This window comes from Colossoma macropomum, unplaced genomic scaffold (assembly GCF_904425465.1).
Source record: "Colossoma macropomum unplaced genomic scaffold, Colossoma_macropomum, whole genome shotgun sequence".
NCBI lineage: Eukaryota > Metazoa > Chordata > Actinopteri > Characiformes > Serrasalmidae > Colossoma > Colossoma macropomum.
In genome coordinates this window covers 50,629,807-50,652,386 of record NW_023494789.1, presented here as the reverse complement: position 1 = coordinate 50,652,386, position 22,580 = coordinate 50,629,807, and the positions used below count along the sequence as shown (strand labels likewise).

General features: G+C 39.9%; 1 protein-coding gene across 1 annotated transcript in view; it reads left to right on the top strand.

The window, feature by feature from the left end:
* The first annotated feature begins 2,349 nt into the window (after window positions 1–2,349).
* Window positions 2,350–22,580, top strand: part of angpt4 (angiopoietin 4) — a 78,423-nt gene continuing 58,192 nt past the window's right edge. The window contains exon 1 of the mRNA XM_036571583.1: window positions 2,350–3,043. Coding sequence (XP_036427476.1) covers window positions 2,732–3,043 — 312 coding nt within the window. The 5' untranslated portion in view covers window positions 2,350–2,731. The remainder of the gene's footprint in view (window positions 3,044–22,580) is intronic.

Below are 22,580 nucleotides of genomic sequence, written 5' to 3'. Positions count from 1 at the left end.
GTGGTTTATGAGCAGTGCTTTTAAAATCTTATATTTTTAAGATTTGCGACAATAATAAAAGCTAAATTAAAGCAAATCACAAGAATTTATACTGAACTCCAACCACAGAGGAACGTTTTATTGCCCACAGTTGAACTTTGACAGCCTGGGAGAAGTAATGATGATTCTCACTATGTTTCATTTTTCTATTACAGATTTGTCCTTCGCTCAGACTCTTTAAGGGTTCTTTAGTAAAGAAAATGGTTCTATATGGAACCATGAACACTCCAGAAACCATTTGCATGATTAACGCACTCTTCAGATTGATGGAGAATATGTTGTAAATGGTTCTGCATGGAAGCTTTTTGAAAAGGGTTCTATATAGCACCAAACAGCGTTCTGCTATTGTATGTAAGCCTGATGTTGCAACAATAGAAGAACGCTATTTGGTGCTTTATGGAACCATTTACAAAAAGCTTCTATATAGAACCATATACAGCATATTCTCCATCAATCCAAAGAATGATTTCTTGATGCAAAGAACACTTTAATCATGCAAAGGGTTCATTGGGTGTTCATGGTTCCATTAAGAACTAGTGTCTTTACTAAAGAACCCTTGAAGAACGACCTTTTTAAAGAGTGTAATGTTCCTTGGGAGAAACAGCATTAAGCATTCTTCAGATTGATGGAGAATGTGCTGCTAAGGGTTCTATATAGAACCTTTTTGAAAAGTGTTCTATATAGCACCAAAAAGGGTTCTTTGATTGTTACAATGTCAGGCTTGTTACAACAGAAGAATCCTTTTTGGTGCTAACCCTTTTCACAAAGGTTCTATATAGAACCATCTACATTCTCCATCAATCTGAAGAACCCTTTTCATGACGCAAAGAACCGTTTAATCATGCAGAGGCTTATTTGAATGTTCATGGATCTGCATAGAATCATTTTCTTTACTAAAGAACCCTTGAAGAACCAAATTTTTTAAGAGTGTAATGTTCCTCGGGAGAAACAGCATTTAGTGTTTTTCAGATTGATGGAGAATGTGCTGCTAAGGGTTCTATATAGAACCTTTTTGAAAACTGTTCTATATAGCACCAGAAAGGGTTCTTCAATTGTTACAATGTCAGGCTTGTTACAATAGAAAAATCGTTTTTGGTGCTAACCCTTTTCACAAAGAAGGTTCTACATAGCAGGAAAAGAGGGTTCTTGTACTGTATAGAAGCTTGACATTGTAACTATAGCAGAACTCTTTTTGGTGCTATATAGAACACTTTTCAAAAAGCTTCTGTATAGAACCATATACAGCACATTCTCCATCAATCCGAAGAACGATTTCTTAATGCAAAGAACCCTTTTAAGCATGCAAATGGTTCTTTGAGTGTTCATGGTTCCATAAAGAACTAGTGTCTTGAAGAACCATCTTTTTTAAGAGTGCAATATTCCTTGGGAGTAATAGCATTAAGCGTTCTTCAGATTGATGGAGAATGTGCTGTAGACGGTTCTATGCAGAACCTTTTTGAAAAATGTTCTATATAGCACCAAAAAGGGTTCTTCTATTGTTACAATGTCAGCCTTGTTATAATAGAAGAACGCTTTTTGGTGCTAACCCTTTTCAAAAAGGTTCTATATTTAACGATCTGCACATTCCCCATCAATCTGAAGAACGCTTTTTATGATGCAAAGAACCCTTTAATCATGCAGAGGCTTCTTTGAGTGTTCATGGTTCTGCATAGAACCATTTTCTTTACTAAAGAGCCCTTGAAGAACCATTTCTTAAGTGTGTAAAGGTTGTCTTGTCAAGGTTGTCTTTTCTTCCCTGCCAGAAATAACAACATATCCCTGCTGTAAAAAATGACAGAAACCATTAAAAGGTTCTGTTGGTTCCTGCTGGTGTCCAGTGGTCAGTAATGGCATTCTGTGTTTTCCTGGTGGGTTGATATCGCCGTATAAGGACTCTAACAGGTGTTTTGGGACTGATACCAGATGCATTTAATGGGATCTAAAGGTGTTCTACAGGAAACTAGGGATCTCGAGTGTTAACCATTCCAAGCCGAGTCCCTTTAGAAAGCAAAGCCCTCAGGTTTTATTCCTAATGGTTCGTCTGCTCCTTTTTCAGCAATGATAAAAAGTAAACATTCCAAAATCTCACTGAAACATCACATGTAATTGGAAATGGCCCACGTCCAGTTGACGAGCAGCACAGAAGTGGAGGAAACTCGGGCGAGCAGAGTGAGGAAATACTTTAGTGAAGAGCAGAGACAGAGCGTGTGCTAATAGACCTCCCTCAGCTTCCCCCCCCTCCTCTCCTCCCCCATGCGCTCCCTCGCTCCCAGATAAGAGGGCAGAACTCCCTCTTTCTGGTCATTTCAGACACTGCTTTAGGATAGGAAGGAAGGTCCTTCATGCATCTGTCTTGTTTTTCTGCTTGAGAGACTCGCTCTCTCTCTCTCTCTCTCTCTCTCTCCTTCTCCAGCTCCAGTGCTTCAGCCCGGCTCCTCACGTAGCACGGGGGGCCGAAGAGAGTTTAAAGGAAACAAGACCCTACTTAGGAAAATAACCTCCTCCACTGCTGGGAGAGAACCACAAACACCAAAGGAAGGAGAAGGACGAGGAACAGCAGGCAGGGAGCATCTCCTCTTGCATCTGTGAAGCCATGTGTCCCGTCTTTCTGGCCGAGTGAGCGGTTGAGGGCAAGTTGGCATCAGTCCTTCAGCTGCAGGTGGCCTTTTTCAGTCTGTTTGCACTCGTAACCATGAGGCTGAGCAGTCTCCAATGGGGGCTGGCGCTGCTGCTGGCAGTGGTTGGTCCGGTGACTTCTGGAAGCGGGAACAGCCAGAAGCGAGGGCCAGGAGAGAGGCGGAAGAAGTTCCACCGTGTGCAGCACGGACAGTGCAGCTATACCTTCATCCTGCCTGAGATGGACAGCTGCAAGGGTGGATCGGCTCATTACGGAGGCAGCAAAGTAGTCCAAAGAGATGCGCCGCCAGGAGAGGGTGAGTGGTCAGTTCAGAGGCTTCAACATCTGGAGACGGCCATGGAGAACAACACCCAGTGGCTTCAGAAGGTAAGAACAAGTCAAGTATAGATAGTACCACTTCTGTCAGTGCTTTTTCAAAGACTGCCATGGCTTTTATACACTCTAAGCCAGAGTTTGGGTTCTTGTGACATTGTATGTTTTCCATTTCATTCGGTTGGTTTCACATTGAAGCGGCTAAATTACACACGTGGGTGTTCAGTGATTGGCCAGACATTTGGCTGGAATATAAGCGCTCTGTTACTCTCACATTAGAACCAAAAACCTACCATTTTAAAGAGGAATATCACTTTTTTTCTAATTAACTCAGAACTTTTCATGTGAAATGCTTTATTCTAAAGAAACATGTTCATAGTGGTGGTGATAGGAACCAGATGTCCACTCTACAAGCTCTGTCACAGAAAGTTATTACATGAAATCATTATGAATTCACTGCCTGATGGCTGAGACACTGTTTTATGACAGTATTGAGAAGGCATTTTTTTAAATTATGAGGGTGGAGGGATACATGCAGGGTGTTGTGAAGCAAAATAGCCCCCAAAGAAAACTTATTATTTCAGATTTCCCACTATTTTACCATCATCAACATTCCACATTAACTCAGAAGACTCGTGTAGGTTCACTGGTGGTTCTGGATAGTAAATAAAATGTCTATATTTGGGTTGTAGTCATGGTGACCCCTGGTTCCTATCACCACCACTATGCAATGCACAATTTCTCATCATACTAACCTGAATAGTTTGAACTATGTAGATGAATCCATCACATATATTTATGACATACATGTATTAAGGCTACTTTGTATTAAAATAGACACCTATATATGTCAATCATTATCAAAGACATAAAAATAAACTGTCTTTATAATTAAATGGTTTGTCAATTTGAATGTAATCAATCAAGTCACTGACACTTGAATGTGTTGCATGATCTATGTACCAAAATCGAATTCATTGCTTTGCTATTATTTTATTGCTTATCTGGCATTATTTACAGCAGCTCGTGCTGCAGGAACCACATGAAGAGCAGCATGTCAGTACAGTACACATTTTTCATTCATCAGGGTACAAACAATGTAAATGTTCCCTCAAAGCTCCAACAGTGGTTTTAAGGTCTGATTGTGAACCTTAAATAAGTTTTCTCCAGGTGAAAAGTTCGTATTTGTACCTTTTCATAACCGAATGTTTTAAAACAGAACAGTAAAATAAAAGCCTGGAGACGAGACGGGGTGTGTGGAGTCAGTACAGCTTAGAACATATCATTTCAGTGGATTATGGTTCAGTTATGTTCCCTGACTAAAGGTACTGAGATGCACCCTTGAGGGTTCCACCTCAGTGACGAGAGAGGCACTGACCCTGAGACAGTTAACACCTTTTTTTCTAAGAGTGAACTACACAGTACTGACATGTTACTAGAAAAGTAAAGCCCATGGTTTAATTGTTTAGTGCACACCCGAATATGGCAGCGTTCACACCTGTCAAAACAAACTGAATTAAAGAAAAAGTTCAATTCACCGAAACAGGGTAGGTGTGAAATCAATGCTTTTAGTTTCTTAATAATCTTTTAATGCATGTTTCTTTCAAATAGCACTTTTGCAAATTAGACATATGAGTGTGAAGAATCTGTTCCAAAGTTTAAGGAAACCTGCATATCAGAGTTTTTCTTACAACCAAAACTCCATAATCAGAACCATTTCCAAAACCTTTATATCTGTATTTGAGAGTTTACACTTTTATACAGAGCCCTGCTGGTGACATCCCGTATAAATAAAAAGAATGCGTGGCCACACCTTATTAAAACATGGGAATGAGATCCTAATACATGGCCAGAGCAGTAAGGTGTGAGAATGATATAATTAAGCCGTGGCCTCAAGTTAGTAAGACATAGGAACGAGATCATGCCTTATTAAGCTGTGGTCAAGGCTTTATCATCTCAAGCCAACGCCTTACTAAGTCGTGGCCACGCCTTAGGATCTCATTCCCACACCTTACTAAGTCATGGCCACGACTTATCTCGTTCCCACACTATACTAAGTCATGGCCACACATTATTATTATTATTAACATGGGATGTCATCAGCAGGGCTCAGTACTTCTAGGCAGAATTAAAGTTTCTTTGACTTGTAACAGTCACAACTTTTTGGTACTATAATGAACCAATTGTTTAAAGGTTCTTTTAAACCACAAACAACAAAGTTTTACATTATAGAAAAGAACCATTTAACCATGCAATGAACCAATTATGCATTCAGATGGTTCTTTGAGTTGGTATGGTCATATTGTAAGTACTAAAAAGCTGTTGAAGAGCCACTTGTTAAGGCTGAAGTTTAAGGTGTTGAAGGATGTGTTCATTTTGAGAAAAAAAACAAAGTGTTCTCATCATTTTCTCTGCAGAATTATTCTATTTTGGAAAGTCAGTGCCAGAATTTGAAGCAGGAATCATGGCTCAAATAATATAAATGGAAATAGGCTGCAAAAGTGACAGTGTTGGCAAGCGTGAGCAGACGGAACAAGTGCAGGGTAAATCAATAAGACAAGATGAATGAGCTGAGTGTTGTGTGAAGGACATCCAAAAACACCTCTTTGTTTAAAGTCCACTCGTCACTGTTCAAAGGACTAAAGAATCTTTGATACCTTTTGGACTTATTCAGTTTGCACTTCTGGCAAAACAGGCAATAAGCGTAGCTGCACACATCAAAGGAGCTTTGGAGACACTGAGAGACGAGGAGACTTTGCTGAATCAGATTGCTCAGTCTTCTTGGCTATGATCTGAGGGCTCTATGGTCATTTAGATGGCATAGAAATCACTCTAAGGAGCATTTGGTCTATTCAGCTGACAATAAGGTGATTTATAACTGCAGCCTCCATTCAAACGTGATGAATTAAAGCCTTCAGTGTTACTTGAAGGGATTGATATGCTAAGAGATTTTGATTGAGGTGATGAACAGATGAATAGGTGTTGTTAAGCATGTGTTGATATGTGCCCTGCATACCACCCAAGGCAGCATATCAATGCAAGTCAAGAAGGAAAGCTAAAAAGAGGAAAATCAAGTTTGTCTCTGGTGAGCGTGTTCGAGGCATCTCATGTACACTGTGTAGGTTCTGACAAGAAAATGTGACAGATATGTTATAAATGTATTGCTTTGTTTAAATTGTGAACTGAGGTACAAGTTTCTCTTCCATTCTTTTGCACAATGCTTTTGGGAATAGGAACAAATGCTGGTAGGAACAAAAAGTTCAGAAACTGGATGTTGGTGACCTCTACGATTGGTGTGATCCAATCATTTTGACTGACATTTCCGTGTCTTATGTAATATACATAAAACTCAGAAAATCTCAGCTTGACTTGTCGCTCATCACCCTTCTGCCTTGCTGTTAAATCCCAACTACAAATTGTCAACTTCCATAGGAAATAGCTGGTCTCTTGTTGCTCTGTGAACATGGGGTAAGAGAAGCAGAAACATCCTATAATCAGTGATGCTGACATATAGTTTCATTCACACATGCTCTACATTGTAGCTGTGATGGTGTTTAGCCAGTGTTGGGGATAATGTGGTACTAAGTAACACGTTACAGTAGTGTGATTACTTTTTAAAGTAGTATAATGCATTACAGTTCATCTTCTTGTAGATACATTACAACTCCTGACTTTATAATAATTATGTAACTTATGTTACTTAAATATCTCTAACAGAGCAGTATTATCCCTCTGTGGTCTGAGGGCATTTTCTCAATTTGTGCATATCTTTTTAAGCTCTCCTTTAAAGGCTCTTCATCTTACATGATCCTCATATGTTTCATATCTAAATGCCCCGTTATCTTCATCACTACTTTCCAAAACCGCTGCAGCAGCTTCAGCAGCTGTAAACTCTCTGCACGCCGTTTCACATGAGTCTCCGATGTGGACTGAATGAAGAATGAAGGGTTTCCGGCGTGATGGTCAGTGCTTAGTGATTTCCTGAGTGTCCATTGGTCAGTTTCACACAGAATGTAGACGGACACACAAATCCACCAGCTCCATACGGTGAGAGGCAGATGACGTGTATCTCAGCCCCTCTTCATAGGCTCATAACTCCGGATGTGAGTCTCGTATGATCTCGTGATAAGATGGAATGGAAAGGGCGACTCTACAGATTCAGGAAGTGTTTGAACTGGATTTCTGTGCTGAATCATCAAAAAGTGAGTTTAAATAGTAAATTTCCTCTATGTAGATTATCTGTGCTTGTCCTAGTATGAAGTTCGTGTGAATGAATGAGTAAAGATCCTTGTGGTGAAGAAGAGAGACCCAACCTTACTCAAACAGACCGAACTCTATTTTCAGTCAGGAACAGATCTGTAAGATTTTATATTTTATTCTTAAAGGTTTTATTTTGAGGCATATGTTTTTGGACCTGTTCTACTGGCTAATTTTTCAGTTTTCAAGCAACATTAATCATTCATTGTTTTAATGAAGCATAGCTGGCTGTGGCTTGTTCAGATGCAGGGAGAGTGACAGAAGGATGTTTACTGTGATAGTTTCTTTCTAAATAAAGTACTGAAAGGACTGTCGGATTTCCAGTTGGTACAGATGTGTTTTGGAGAGTAGTGAGATTCAGAAGTAAAGATTAGTGAAAGTACTTTTTTACAGAAAGTAATAAGTAAACCCATACCCCAGCTTAAGAGAAGTCATTTGTAATGGATACATTTTTGAGTAACTTCATTTTTCGCACACTGCCCAAAAGCGTTGGTAAAGTCAGCAATGGTTGAATTCTGTGTGCAAATAAGGACAATGGAGCTCACAGTGAATTCAAACGCTTGCCATCGGTGAAATTACTAAAAGTGTGCATGCAAAGATGCACTGGATGTTCTTGATTTGCTCCGTTTAGAAGTTTTTGGTTTAGATCATTCTCAGGTCCTTTGTAGACTAGCCCTCAAAGTGCTGACTCACATGTTAGGTTCTTTGGGCAAGAACTTGAGCACATCTGCAAGCAGCCACAGAATCGAGCTATCAGACTTCAGGGGGTATTTAGGTGACGCCATGGAAGAAGCTTTCTTTGATGTGGCACTGATCAGCCTTCACCTGATAACCAGCATGATTCGCAAACAACAAAAGACACACCACATTCTTTAGACGCGGAGAGAGAAAGAGAAGGAGGGAGAGGAGGAAGGAGAGGGAGAGAGGGGGTAGCATTGGGAGGCAAAGGGAGTCATTTGAAGTCTTTGCTTATTTTTTGTGTAATGGCCATGGACCAAAGATCTCTCTGGAAAAGAGCTCCTCCACCATCAAAGAGCACAGGATTAGCGACTGTACGTCCCATTTAGAACAGCTTGAGATATGCCTAAGGCCCCCGGCCCCTGGAGCCCCCCGAAAGCTCCAGTAGATGTAAAGACACAAAAAGGACTTTTTGAATATGTCAGTTTACCCTTCGGACTAATGCTTGCAGCAGACCTTTAAAATTCAGTTTTTGCTTTACAATTCATTTAAAGAAAATCATTTAAGCCTGATTACTAATAATGTCCATCTGATATGGCCATTTTAGCCATTTCTGCTTCCTCTGAGCTTCTTGAAAGAACTTCATCTGGTTTGCACTTGTTCTACTTCAAAGCCCAGAACACTGTTCTACAGGGACACTACAGCATTATCTGCACTGCAGAAACATATCAATGGCCTGTAAACCTAACGTCTAACTTCAGAGAACATCTGCCACATATTCTGTGTTTGTTTCCATTTGTTTGCTTGGATAGTTTGAAAACAACATGTGTAGTATGACACAGTTTAAATACTGTGGGCACTCAGTGATCATTATACAAGTAGAACTTGCTCAGTAATTACTCTGCAACGTTGCCTGATTGAAAAAAGGAACAAATCCTGAATGGAACATCTCATTTCATGATCATTTCGTTACAGAATGTTCCTCCTAATGCTACAATGCATTGAAAGGTCCCTCGTGCTCATGTTAACGGGTTTTTGTCTCCGGTCTATTACTGGTTTCATTCCTCCTCTGGGATGCAAAGGAAAATGGATGGAGCGAGAGATCGCAGGAGAAGAGGTTTGGAAGCATTGCTGTGGAGAGTTTACGATGTCCCTGCGCTGTCATTTACGGCCTTGTAAACGGCCACAGTCATGGGGCTTCACTCGGAGCCTGCCAGAGGCCGGGCTGTTGATTATTGCCCTCATCAAGCCATCAAATCTGAGAAACACATCAAAAGCTCCTTAAAGAGCAGTGCTGCCACGTTATTCCGAAGAACACTCAGTCCACAAAATAAATAGCATACCGACGGAGAGGGAGCACAAAAATATGTTTGGGAATTCGACTTGAACCTGGAACTGAGCTGTAAGAAAGCGTAGAGACTTCGTTTGGAGGAGGACTCTAATCAAACACGCAACATTCCATCATTAATCTTGACATTCTTAAAAAAATTGGTTCTTCAAGGATTCTTTAGTAAAGAAAATTGCTTCATGTAGAACCATGAACACTCAAAGAACCCTTTGCATGATTGAAGTGTTCTTTGCATCATGAAAGGGTTCTTCAGACAGAAAATATGCATGAATATGCTGTAGATGGTTCTTTTATTGTTACAAGCTTGACACTGTAACAATAGAATAACCCTTTCAGGGTGCCACAATGAACCATTTTCAAAAAGGTTCTGCATAGAACCATCCACAGTACATTTCTCCATCAGTCATTTCATGATGCAAAGTCCGAAGAACCCTTTCATGGTGCAAAGAACACTTCAATCATGCAAAGGGTTCTTTGAGTGTTCATGGTTCCATATAGAACCATTTTCTTTACTAAAAAACCTTTGAAGAACCATCTTTTTAAAAGTGTAGAGTTACTGTGTTCTATTGTGATGCTTAATTACATAAAAGTTTACTTTTCACATTTTATTTACAGACTGTATTGACGGGTTTGAGTCTGCACTTCAGATTTTTTCTGTTTGTTTTGATGTCAAAAATGACAAACATTTCTTTTAATAACTCCTCATGATTTTTATCAAATTCAAATCATAATACAATATCTCCTCTTATACTTATCAGTGAGCTATGAGCAAAGCTGCGTCTTGCTATAAGAGGTGTAAGTATATATATATAAATATATATAGACCCCGATCAGGCATAACTTGTTTCTATGCTCATTGTCCATTTTATCAGCTCCACTTACTATATAGGTGCACTTTGTAGTTCTACAGTTACAGACTGTAGTCCATCTGTTTCTCTGCAGACTTTGTTAGCCCCCTTTTACCCTGTTCTTCAGTGGTCAGGACCCCCATGGACCCTCACAGAGCAGGTACTATTTGGGTGGTGGATCATTCTCAGCACTGCAGTAACACTGACGTGGTGGTGGTGTGTTAGTGTGTGTTGCGCTGGTCTGAGTGGATCAGACACAGCAGTGCTGCTGGAGTTTTTTAACACCACAGTGTCACTGCTGGACTGAGAATAGTCCACCAACCAAAAATATCCAGCCAACAGCGTCCTGTGGGCAGCGTCCTGTGACCACTGATGAAGGACTAGAGGATGACCAACACAAACGGTGCAGCAGCAGATGAGCTATCGTCTCTGACTTTACATCTACAAGGTGGACTGACAAGGTAGGAGTGTCTAATAGAGTGGACAGTGAGTGGACACAGTGTTTAAAAACTCCAGCAGCACTGCTGTGTCTGATCCACTTGAGCTGGCTAGAACAACACAGGCCTGGTTCCAGATTTCGCCCCCAGGCATTGCATGGATTAACTTGTGTCACCAGCACACCTGATTTAACATAATGAAGTACTGATTACATAAACCAGGCACTGTATGATCACAACAGTTAATGCTGGGCTGCCACAATAAAAGGTTAGTAAATGTGTACACACACATTAACATACATAAAAATACAACTGCGCTCTCAGAAATAAAGGTACTAAACTGTCTCTGGGTCAGTGCCCCTCTTGTCACTGCAGTGGGACCCTCAAGGCTCCATCTCAGTACCTTTAGTCAGGGAACATAACTGAACCATAATCCACTGAAATGATATGTTCTAAGCTGTACTGACTCCACACACCCCGTCTCGTCTCCAGGCTTTTATTTTACTGTTCTGTTTAAAACATTCGGTTATGAAAAGGTACAAATACGAACTTTTCACCTGGGAAAAACTTATTTAAGGTTCACAATCAGACCTTAAAACCACTGTTGGAGCTTTGAGGGAACATTTACACTGTTTGTGCCTTGATGAGCGAAACATGTACAGTGAACAGTGTGACTGTTTTAATGCGTTATCTTTATTTAATATCAGGTGAATAAATGCTTACAACTCAATTAAACATCTTTTAAACATAATTTTCTCAGGTCCTTTCTCCTTTTGGTCAGAGCTGTATTTCTGTGTGATGTTTATATGTGAATTCCACATCAGGAGTGGACGATTGCACAAGCGCTCGTATAAAAAAAAACTGTTTTAACGTCCTCTTTGAACTCTCACTGCTGTGATTCTGTGTCACAGCAAGAGCTTGAATAGAGATAGTGAACTCAACAGGACTGATGGATTATGTGTATGTGGCGAGGGGGGGGGGCGTCTCTCTGTGATGTGACGTGATGAGTTTACGTCCTGGGTTTGGTCCTGATCACAGCAGCCGGTCTGGGTTTGTTAAACAAACATTTTCCTCGTGTTTATCATTCTTGGGGAAGTGTCTTTGAGCGCGCAGAGGCTGGTGGGCTTCACACAGTGGGGACGTGAATGTTGCTTAGGTCGACTTGCCTGCCCCCAACATCAGTCTGCATTAACAGAGTCCAATCACAGCTAGAGCTCCTCCACACTGATAGCGCTCACTCTTGTTCCATACTGATGAATATAAACAGCCTTTCTGGCTCTGGTTCAGCTGAAAAGTGCTCCCTGCTAAGGTCAGTAAGGTCAGCTGAAATTACAATACTGAAATGGGGGGCTACTGCAGCAGCACAGGCTATAACTTATACATGATGAAAAGGCTGCAGTGCTCTACTGATGAAGTGGTGTTAGTTGAGCTGTTCATTTAAGCATGCATATGGTTCTTTGATCTTCATGGTTCTATGCAGAAACATTGTTTTTACTAAAGAACCTACCAAGAACGGCCGACTTTGACAGGAGAGGACATGCAAAATGACAAAAAACACAAAACTGCTTCAAGGAACACTGTTTAACTCCTTAAAATCTCAGGCTTATTACATACCAAGTCTTATTGCTCAGTAACTACAGGGACTTCAATGCAAACTGGCTATTCTTAGGTTACAGAAGTGTGTAATGAAACTTTGGGCTCACTGGAAGGTCCTGACCATTTAAGGGGTTACAGCCTTTTAAAAGATGCTGTGAACTTCACACGTGTTTTTCGGTCCAGCGACTGTCTTGCTCTGAATGGCGCTTGTGATTTTTTTTTTCTGATCAGATGAAAGCTGGTCTACAATAGCCATGTTTACATACAACCTAATAATCTGTTAAAAATCTGACTAATAGCTCAATCGGAATAGAATACGTCCATGTAAACACCTCGATCAGAATAGTCTAGTCTGATTGAGGCCATTCAGAATACAGTACATCTGATTGATCAAGGTGGGTAATCCTGTAAATAATCCGTTAAATAGAAGAATAATATCAGTGTAAACGCCTGTATCTGATTACATTCCCTATCGGAAAGTTTAAGTCCGTTCTGATCATGTTCGTCGCGTCATAGTGAGAGTTTATAACGTTCAACATGGCGGAGCAGAAACTGGTCAGCAGAGGAGACGAAGTTTATGCTCTGATCTTTAAAAGACGGCGGTGGGATGGACGTCCAGCTCATGTGTCTCAGAACACGACGTCTTCCTCTCGGCCTTCTTTAATAAGGACATGTGAAGGACGTTTTCCTGAGTCTGGCATCATTTTAATGTGATTAAAAACACAAGCAATGCCCACTGCTGCTCATCTCACTCTGACTGGACTCACGCGATGCTGGCTGTAACATCTACACATGCGCATAATTTTGGATCGGATTACTTGTAGTGAGCATGTAAACGAAGATTTTCCATCAGATTGTTGAGTAGAGTGAGAATATAAACGCCTCAGTCTTAATCTGTAATCAAAATGTGCTCAATCCATCCATCCATCATCTAAACCGCTTATCCTTCTGGGTCACGGTGGGGTGCTGGAGCCTATCCCAGCTGTCATTGGGCGGAAGGCAGGATACACCCTGGACAGGTAATGTGTTCAATCGGATTGGCAAAAATCAGCTATCCAATCAAAATGTAACTAACAGAATTCTGATACTTGTGGTCATCTTAGTGTAGATATACTGTATATTAGATGGTCTGTATACATCTGTGGGTAGACCTTCTGAAGCTGAGATGAGGTTTAGGTGGAATTTTCTTCCTGAAAAGTTTGTATTTTTTCTGTTTGTACATCATAGTTTATGCTGAATATCTGTTGGTCAGTCGTAGCCGTCCACTAACATGTTAAATAATGCCAAAATTTGGTCAAATTTGGTGGAAACAATGAGCTACTGTAAATGGCTTGAAACACATTTTCCAGTATGGACTTACAGAATTCCGTCTGTTCCTGCATTGGCATTCGTTTCTGTTTTGCAAAGCAGTCCAGATTCTTAAAAAGCTCTTCTCAAGAAATCACTTTACAGATAATGATTCACATTTTGGCAGGCTGGTCTTTCGTCAGAGTGTCTGATTAATTATCCATTAAGGTCTCATAAATGTTATCCTGCAGTATTCCTGTATTCCACTCTACGCTTTAAAAAGGCATTCCAGACTTCAGACTCATGAGGTCATGAGTTTGATCCCAGCTGACTTCTACTGACCTTTTGCCCTCACTTAATCTCAAATTACTCCAGGTCAGACCCCGTGGCTGGTTAATGTAGGATGCTGCTAAGTGAAAAAATGCATCCATCATGATAAGTGGTGAATGTTGAAATTTTACTAAAATTATGAATCTTATTGAGTGACATCTTCTTAGATAAAGTCCTTTTGAGATTGTTGGAGGAACATTATTTGATTATTTCTCACAATTATCTCTTGTTTCAAGTCATTTGTGTTCCCACTTTACACTAACACTATTTGTTAATGATTATTAACAAGGTCATAAACACCTTAAAATCTTTAACACAGTTATAACACATAAACAAGGCAACATTGTTCTGCTTCTTGCCAAATAGTGAGCCCTATATGTTTATCTATACTGTTAAATCTCAGATGTTGCTGGTTACTGATCTTACTTTCTGTTCTTGTGTCAGCATTAAACCTGTCAGCGTCTTCAGATATTTAAGTTCATCAGATAGAACAGCTCACTGCCTCTTTATTCATGTGTTGTAACAGTTTATTGATGATATATAAAGTGTTTATGACCTAAATAATAACCGCTTGATCATAATAACCAAGTGGTACATCCTTTTCTGCTTGTTTTAAGTAAATTTATCTAGTGAAAGTGTTTTATTCAATTGCCAAATAGTGTTATTATTTAAAATAATGAAGACAATTTAGTTTTTATATATAATATATATATATATATAATTTCATGATGAATGGACCAAAAGAAACGGCCCAGAATGACTTGGAAAAAACTCTGGTTCCACTGACTTACATTAAAAGTAAAGTATGTTTTTTCCTTCTCCTGTAAAGTTACCATTTTGGAGATACGAGGTTTTCTTCCATATATATACATACATGCTTAAAGTGCATGGCTTAGATTTACAGTTATGAGAAAAACCTTTCATTATCACATTATTTGGAGGTTCTTTTAGCCTTAAAAACTCTTTTCTTGCACAAAAACAATTGAAAGTGTAACTACAGAACCCAATCATGCATGTAATCTGGAGTTTGTCTCAGTTGTGGTCAGGGACCTATTGTAAATAAGGCTTAAGTGAGCATGGGCTGTATATGCTGAGTGGTGTGGAGGGCTAATTCCGGTCTCAGGGTTTGTTCTTTGTCACTGACAAAAGCCCTGAGTCATCAGAATCTTAAGCGTCCTCAGCCACAGGGTTAATCACCGAGCCTGCTTAGATATCAATAGAATCTTTCATCAGTTCACAGTTCTTTTTGGTTTTCCTTGTTTTCTAGAAATCATGTTGAGTTAAATCAAGATTTATTTGTCCTGGCTGTTGGACAAAGCTTCAATACAAGCACAACCACTGGTGAAAATTGAGGGTACCCATCAGACATGACCTCAAACATCTGGCCAGTGTCCACAAAGTGCCAAGAACTGCGATCTAATCTGATCCTGGACCAGTGGCTCTACGGCTCTGTTTTCATTGTCTTCCTCAGATTAGGGAGATTAATGAGCTCAGGTCCCACTTTGAGGTTCGCTATTAGCCCTTATTGGGCGAATTGGTCCTTTTTGGCCCGTGCAACTCAAGCCCATATGAAACGCTTCAGCTCTTTGACCCCTGAACCAAACACATATAGCGTGACCCCTATAGAACAAGGAATGTTTTAGTTCTCCTTTTGGCTTTTGCCTGGAAATCACTACAGAAAAGGAATTACTGTTATTGAGAAAGTAGGCTGAATCTTACTGTAAGCCTGCATTCATCCAGCTTTAAATACAGCACTCCAAACACATGGAGGCAGGAATTCTCAGGCCCTCCAAGTCCCTAATAGAGAATCCATTAGTCTTGAAAGCATTGCTCAAGTTCTTGACCATCTGTTGCGCTGTTAATTTTCCAGTAATGTTTCATCAGTCTTTTTTCTTCGGGAATTATGAGTGTCAAAGACCTTGAATATTCTTCCTCTGATTACAGCTATAACTGGGACTCGAAGTTCTGTAGAAATGTTTGCCAGAACCTCGAACGCCGCATTACACGAGTGCAATTATCCATTATATGAGTTGAGATGAATGTTTTTACAAGCGGCACATGGGGGGAATCTTGTTTTGGATGACACCTTCAAATCGCTGTCAAACAAAGCGAGAAGTGCTCCCGAGCTTCTGCAACGGCACATTGATTATCATCAGCTGAGCCGCTAATGACTTTTCCATTGTAAATGTTTGGGATGTCCAGCTGAAAAGACCTGTGACTCCCCTCGGCGTTAAGTGCCTCATTAGTCAGGCTTTCTGTGAAGAAAATGGACATAAGACAAAGTGTTTTATGGCAAAAACACACTGTTGTGTTCTGTACACGCTCTTGTAGACTCTGGGCTTGATGTACTGAGCCTGTTGTGGGAGTTTCAGGCCTAATCTGATGCATTCGGCCCGCATGTCATGCTACACGGATATGCTACTATGCAAAACCACCAGTGAACCCACACTTGCCTTCTAAGTTTTATATGGAACGACAATAAAAACGATGGTAACATTTTCTTTGGGGACTATTTTGTCTAACAATGACCTCTGTGCCATGAATGGATTTAAAAATATATACTTTTCAGTACAAAACCTTCCCAAAACTATAGTAAAACAATGTATCAGGCACACTTTTGGGACTATTTTGCCTCATGACACCCTGCATGTATCCCTCCACTGTGAATGGATTTAAAAAATAAATCCATTTTAGGCCAAAATCTTATCAAAATCATCCTAAAACAGTGTCTCAGACATCAGGCAGTGAATTCATAACCACTTCATGTTATAACTGTCTGAGGGAGCTTTTAGAGGTGGACGTCTGGTTCCTATCATCACCACTGTCAACAGTTCTGACTCAGTAAGTTTCTCTAGAATGGAAAACACTCTGAATGACTCTGTTTACATCTTAACTACTTTATTTAGCAATAACTTGAGTGAATTAAGCATCTGTGTATTATACATCAAAATCATGTGCACAACCATTACCTGAGCACTGGGTCTATATGAAGTGTGCTTATTAATAAACTTTGTATTTAAATACCTAATTAGTTCCATTGTGTTTTTTATTGTATAACCTGTATTATAGGCAGGCCTGACCTGTTGGTAAAGGTGTGCACAGGAAAAAAACCCTGTTTTTATTTTCATTTTTAATTTAATTTTTAATTTAATGATTTTCTATTGTGTCAATCATGTTTCAACCACGTTTTTAATTTCTATTCTCATCTATTTTAATTTTTAAACGACTCTTTATTTTCTGACTCCGTTTCCTCATTTGTAAAGCACTTTGAATGACAGCAGTGCATAAAATGTGCTATATAAATAAACTTGCCTTGCCTTGTGTAGGTATGAGCATAGAACAACAAAAATAACACAAAATTGTGTGTATTTTTTGAACCAGACATCACAATCTACTCACATTTTTTCATCAGATTTTACCTCTGACTCCAAACGTGTTACTGAAACATTAGCCTGGCTATGAGTTTGAGGTTTAGAGGTCCCTCCTCGGTCAAGTAGACAGAATGTCCACAGAGTGGGTGAGGAGCGTCTATAGGCACTGCCTTCAGTGTAAATATACCCTCTAATGTAGTTTCCAGTCTCAGTGGTCAGGATCTGTACAGCTTTACTGGACAATATGTTAACCATGACTGTTGAAAAATAAGCATTAAACTTTTCATCCTGAGTGACCTGTTAACCTGCCATGACCTACTGAACTGCCCAAAGTAGGCTCTGGAGGACTACAGCCGGCTGTGGCAGCCAATCAGACATCATCTTTCAGTGCTTAGGTCGAACGATGGCCTACATTTGTGTCAGAAAAGCACCAGATCCGTCCTGCTGTTGGGGGTGGGGGGTGGCGGGGGGTTTGCTCGGGTCAGATTTGATAATAAGCCTGACGTTTCATAGAAAAAAGCCAGACACCACAATAAAACATTTTATCAGTAATATTCCTCAGTTACTTTAGTTATTAATGAAGCTGTGTCAGCTAATCAGCGGGCAGTTTATTGCTGACCGTCTCACAGGGACTTGCAGTCACATTATAGTATGTTCATGCTGATTAGATACATTTAGTGTAATTCATTATTCGCTTATCTTTTAATGCTAGTTTAATAGCAAGCTCATTTGTAAATGTAAGATCCTAGACAAGATCATCATAATAATAATAATAATAATAATAATATAATTATTATTATTATTATTATTATTTCAAACTTGTCTAATGAATTTAATAAACTATATTTTTAGCTAATATTAATACATTTCAAAAAATGTAATTAATCCATTACATAGTCAACAACTTACTAAAGCAATGTAAAACAATATTATTATGACTGTCTTTGAAATATACACCAATCAGGCATAACATTCTGACCACCTCCTTGTTTCTACGCTCATTGTCCATTTTATCAGCTCCACTTACTATATAGGTGCACTTTGTAGTTCTATAGTTACAGACTGTAGTCCATCTGTTTCTCTGATACTTTGTTAGCCCCCTTTTACCCTGTTCTTCAGTGGTCAGGACCCCCATGGACCCTCACAGAGCAGGTACTATTTGGGTGGTGGATCATTCTCAGTACTGCAGTAACAATGACGTGGTGGTGGTGTGTTAGTGTGTGTTGGGCTGGTACGAGTGGATCAGACACAGCAGTGCTGCTGGAGTTTTTAAACACTGTGTCCACTCACTGTCCACTCTATTAGGCACTCCTACCTTGTCGGTCCGCCTTGTAGATGTAAAGTCAGAGACGATAGCTCATCTGCTGCTGCACAGTCTGTGTTGGTCATCCTCTAATCCTTCATCAGTGGTCAGAGGATGCTGCCCACAGGACGCTGTTGGCTGGATATTTTTGGTTGGTGGACTATTCTCAGTCCAGCAGTGACACTGAGGTGTTTAAAAACTCCAGCAGCACTGCTGTGTCTGATCCACTCAGACCAGCGCAACACAAACTAACACACCACCACCACGTCAGTGTTACTGCAGTGATCCATCACCCAAATAGTACCTGCTCTGTGAGGGTCCATGGGGTCCTGACCACTGAAGAACAGGGTAAAAGGGGGCTAAAAAAGTATGCAGAGAAACAGATGGACTACAGTCTGTAACTGTAGAACTACAAAGTGCACCTATATAGTAAGTGGAGCTGATAAAATGGACAATGAGCGTAGAAACAAGGAGGTGGTCAGAATGTTATGCCTGATCGGTGTATATTTACCATTATACTTAGCAAGTCTTTATTACACATTCAGGCTACTACAAATTAATCTTGAAATCCAGCCAACTAATTGGGTAGCTTGACTCTCAATTGAGGTTAAAATGCGAGGTTAAAATTAGACATTCCAGACTTGGCTTAACTGATTTTTACCTCATTATAAATGACATTTTAACCCTCTGGGATCCACAAACTCACCTGCACATCAAATGCACTGCTTCTATACATGTTTCTGTATCTTTGTGATGATCCAGCCCAGAAATCCAGTTCAAACACTTCCTGAATCTGTAGAGTCGCCCTTTCCATTCCATCTCGTCACGAGATCATACGAGACTCACATCCGGAGTTATGAGCCTATGAAGAGGGGCTGAGATACACGTCATCTGCCTCTCACCGTGTGGAACTGGTGGATTCGTGTGTCCATCCTCATTCTGTGTGAAACTGACCAATGGACAGGAAATCACTAAGCACTGACCATCACGCCGGAAACCCTTCATTCTTCATTCAGTCCACATCGGAGACTCGTGTGAAACGGCGTGCAGAGAGTTTACAGCTGCTGAAGCTGCTGCAGCAGTTTTGGAAAGTAGTGATGAAGATAACGGAGCGTTTAGATATGAAACATATGAGGATCATGTTACATGAAGAGCCTTTAGAGGAGAGTTTAAGAAGAGATGAGCAAATCAAAAAGCACTCATGTCTCATAATAGATTAAGGAATCTGTTATGACCTTAGTTCTTTAACAGGTAAGATCACACAGATAGTGTTATTTATTAGTTTTTTATTATTGTAAGGTGCAATATCTAAATCATATCAGTGTAAAATCTGAGACCTGCCAGTGAAACTGAGGCATTTTATGATTAAAAAAAAACAGTGCAGATGCTACATGCAGCCAAAGCAGAGGACACATCCCCACGTTGTTTCCTGTCTTTTGCCCAGACACTCTTGCTCAATAGCGCTGCGTATGAGCGTTAGCCTCAAGCTTGTTTGTTTACATTAGCTTAAAGAGAGGAATCTCAACTGGTGTAGCACAGCTGTACTCTCCCTCCTCTGCAGGGTCAGCAGTCAGCCCCTGATTGGTTGCAGCGAGATCAGAATTGCAAAGTAAACATAGTAGACTTCCAGAGGAGCAGCGTGTTTGATAATTATAATTAATGCTGGAATCTGGCTCAATCAAATATAGTCTTAACCCCCCACCTTCCGCCCAATTAGAACCTGAAAAAAAGAGGTTTTGGAAAAAACAATTAAGCTTGTTGTTTGGAGAGGCTGGTTTCGCAATGCGCTCTCGAGTGGGCCGTGTTGGTGCGGATATTGTCGAGTGTTTGCTTGTTTGTACGTCTGCATCCTTTTTCGTCTGTAAACTGACACGAACCGAATGCGAAAGTGAGAGTTCCTAACTCCACAAGATTAGTCATGATGACATGAAGTTGATGCAGCTGTCAGTTACTGGTTACGACTGGTGCTCCAGCGGCGTGTGGACCTCCCCGAAGGACTGCACATCACCGCGATAAGGAGGCTAGTTGTTGTATTTGATGGATTGCAGTGTAGAGTAATGAATAGCTTGACTGCAAATTAAGGCCGGGTTTAACTTCAGGGCCCCCCAAAACACGTGAAAGACACATTTTTCAGAGACAGTTATAATGCCTTCAGAGGTAACCCAGCCCTCTGAAGTATACACACGGACAACTGTGAGCCATCACAGACTATTAATGTACACGTCACTCATTCTCAGATTTCACACAGAGATCGTGAGACTCGCGCATTTGGCCTGTGTTTAACACGTATATGGAGAAATCTCATGCACTGAGAGCAAAACACGAGGGAAAAATGAAGAAGGAGGAGGAAAAACCCAGAGCATTTGTGGAATTTATTTTCAAACAGTTGGTCAAAAACTGCATATTTTTACTCCTCCGACCAGTTTTTGTGGAATAAACGTTCCAAAAAGTTCCTGGCTTGGCGAAACCTTTTCATTATGTGGAGGTTAAATATAAACTGATGCATCTCATTTGCAGACGTTATTCCACTGAAAGGTTCTGTAGGGAATCAAAAGTGGTTCTTCTTCGTCATCAACCCAAAAAACCCTTCTGCACACCTAAAAAAGACGGCTCTTCAAAGGTTCTTTAATATAGACAATGGTTCTATATTGAACCATGAACACTCAAAGAACCTTTTAGATTCTACACACTGAAAAATAATGGATCTTCAAGGGTTCTTTGGTAAAAAAAAAGAGTTCTACATATAACCATGAACACTCAAAGAACCCTGTCCATGATTAAAGAGTTCTTCAGATTGATGGAATGTGCTGTAGATAGTTCTATATAGAACTTTTTTTGAAAATGGTTCTATGTAGCACCAAAATGGGCTCTTTTATTGTGACAAGCAGAACCATTCTTGGTGCTATATAGAACCATTTTCAGAGGTTTTAGAACCATCTACAGCATATTCTCCATAAATCTGAAGAACTTTTTCACAATGCCAGAACCCTTTAATCATGCAAAGGTTTCTTTGAGTGTTCATGGTTCTATATAGAACTATATTCTTTACTAAAGAACCTTTGAAGAACTAATTTTTAAGTGTTTAGGAACCTTTATTTTCATTAGTGGATCAAAGCTAATCTCAGACTAAACTGCAGTGTCAGTGGTGTTTTGCCGTTTAGGAATTCCATCGATTTTTGAAACTTTCTGCAGGATTAAGTTCTTAAGATGGAAGCAAAGTCAATCAGAGTGGTTTGGTGTGAAATGCTGGTGACAGTAACCAGATATCTGAGTTTAGTGCCTCTAAAAGCTCCCTCACAGAAAGTTTTACATGAAATGGTTATAAATATGCTGCCTGAGGTCTGAGACACTGAATGTGTTTACATAATCGGATTTCTGCTGTTACCTGATTATTCAAATGGTAATGTAAACAGCACAGTCTGATTTCTTAGATCAGCGTTAGTTCTAGAAATCCCATTAAGAAATCTGATAAAGAGGCTGGATTTTAGCTCAGTAATCAGATTTCTCAGTGCTGTAAACTCTTACTCTGATTTCGGATTTCTCAGTCTGCACGTGTGAAAACAGACGGTGGTACCAGAAATAAGCGAGCAGCGTCGCCGAGAGAAGCAGCAAAACACTTTTGGAGCGACACTGAAACCAACCATACTTGACAAAATGAAGGATTTAAATATTATTCATGTTCTAGATGATGTATGTTTATAGTTCTAGGTAAAGTGGCCCAACATTATTTAAAAGAAAAAAAGCCAAGTTTGAGTTTTACGTTAAATTTACGTTGCGTGTTCTGTTGTGAGTTTATTGGCTGGTTGTAAAGCAGAAATCTGATTACTGTCTGACTCATGTAGACCTGGAGTTTCCCCATTATCTGATTACTCAAGTGCATGTAAACGTGTTGATCGGATTACTGACAAAATCTGATTTTCTGCAGTTATCAGATTATTAAGTGCATGTGAACACACTCAATGTTTTACGATAGTTTTTGAGAAGATTTTGGCCTAATATGTCATTTTTCAATCCAGTCATGGTGGAGGGATAATACAGGGCATTGTGAGGCAAAATAGTTCCCAAAGAAAAATGTGTATTTATTTATTTTATTTATTATTTATTTATTTATATTTATTTCAGATTAATCACTGTAT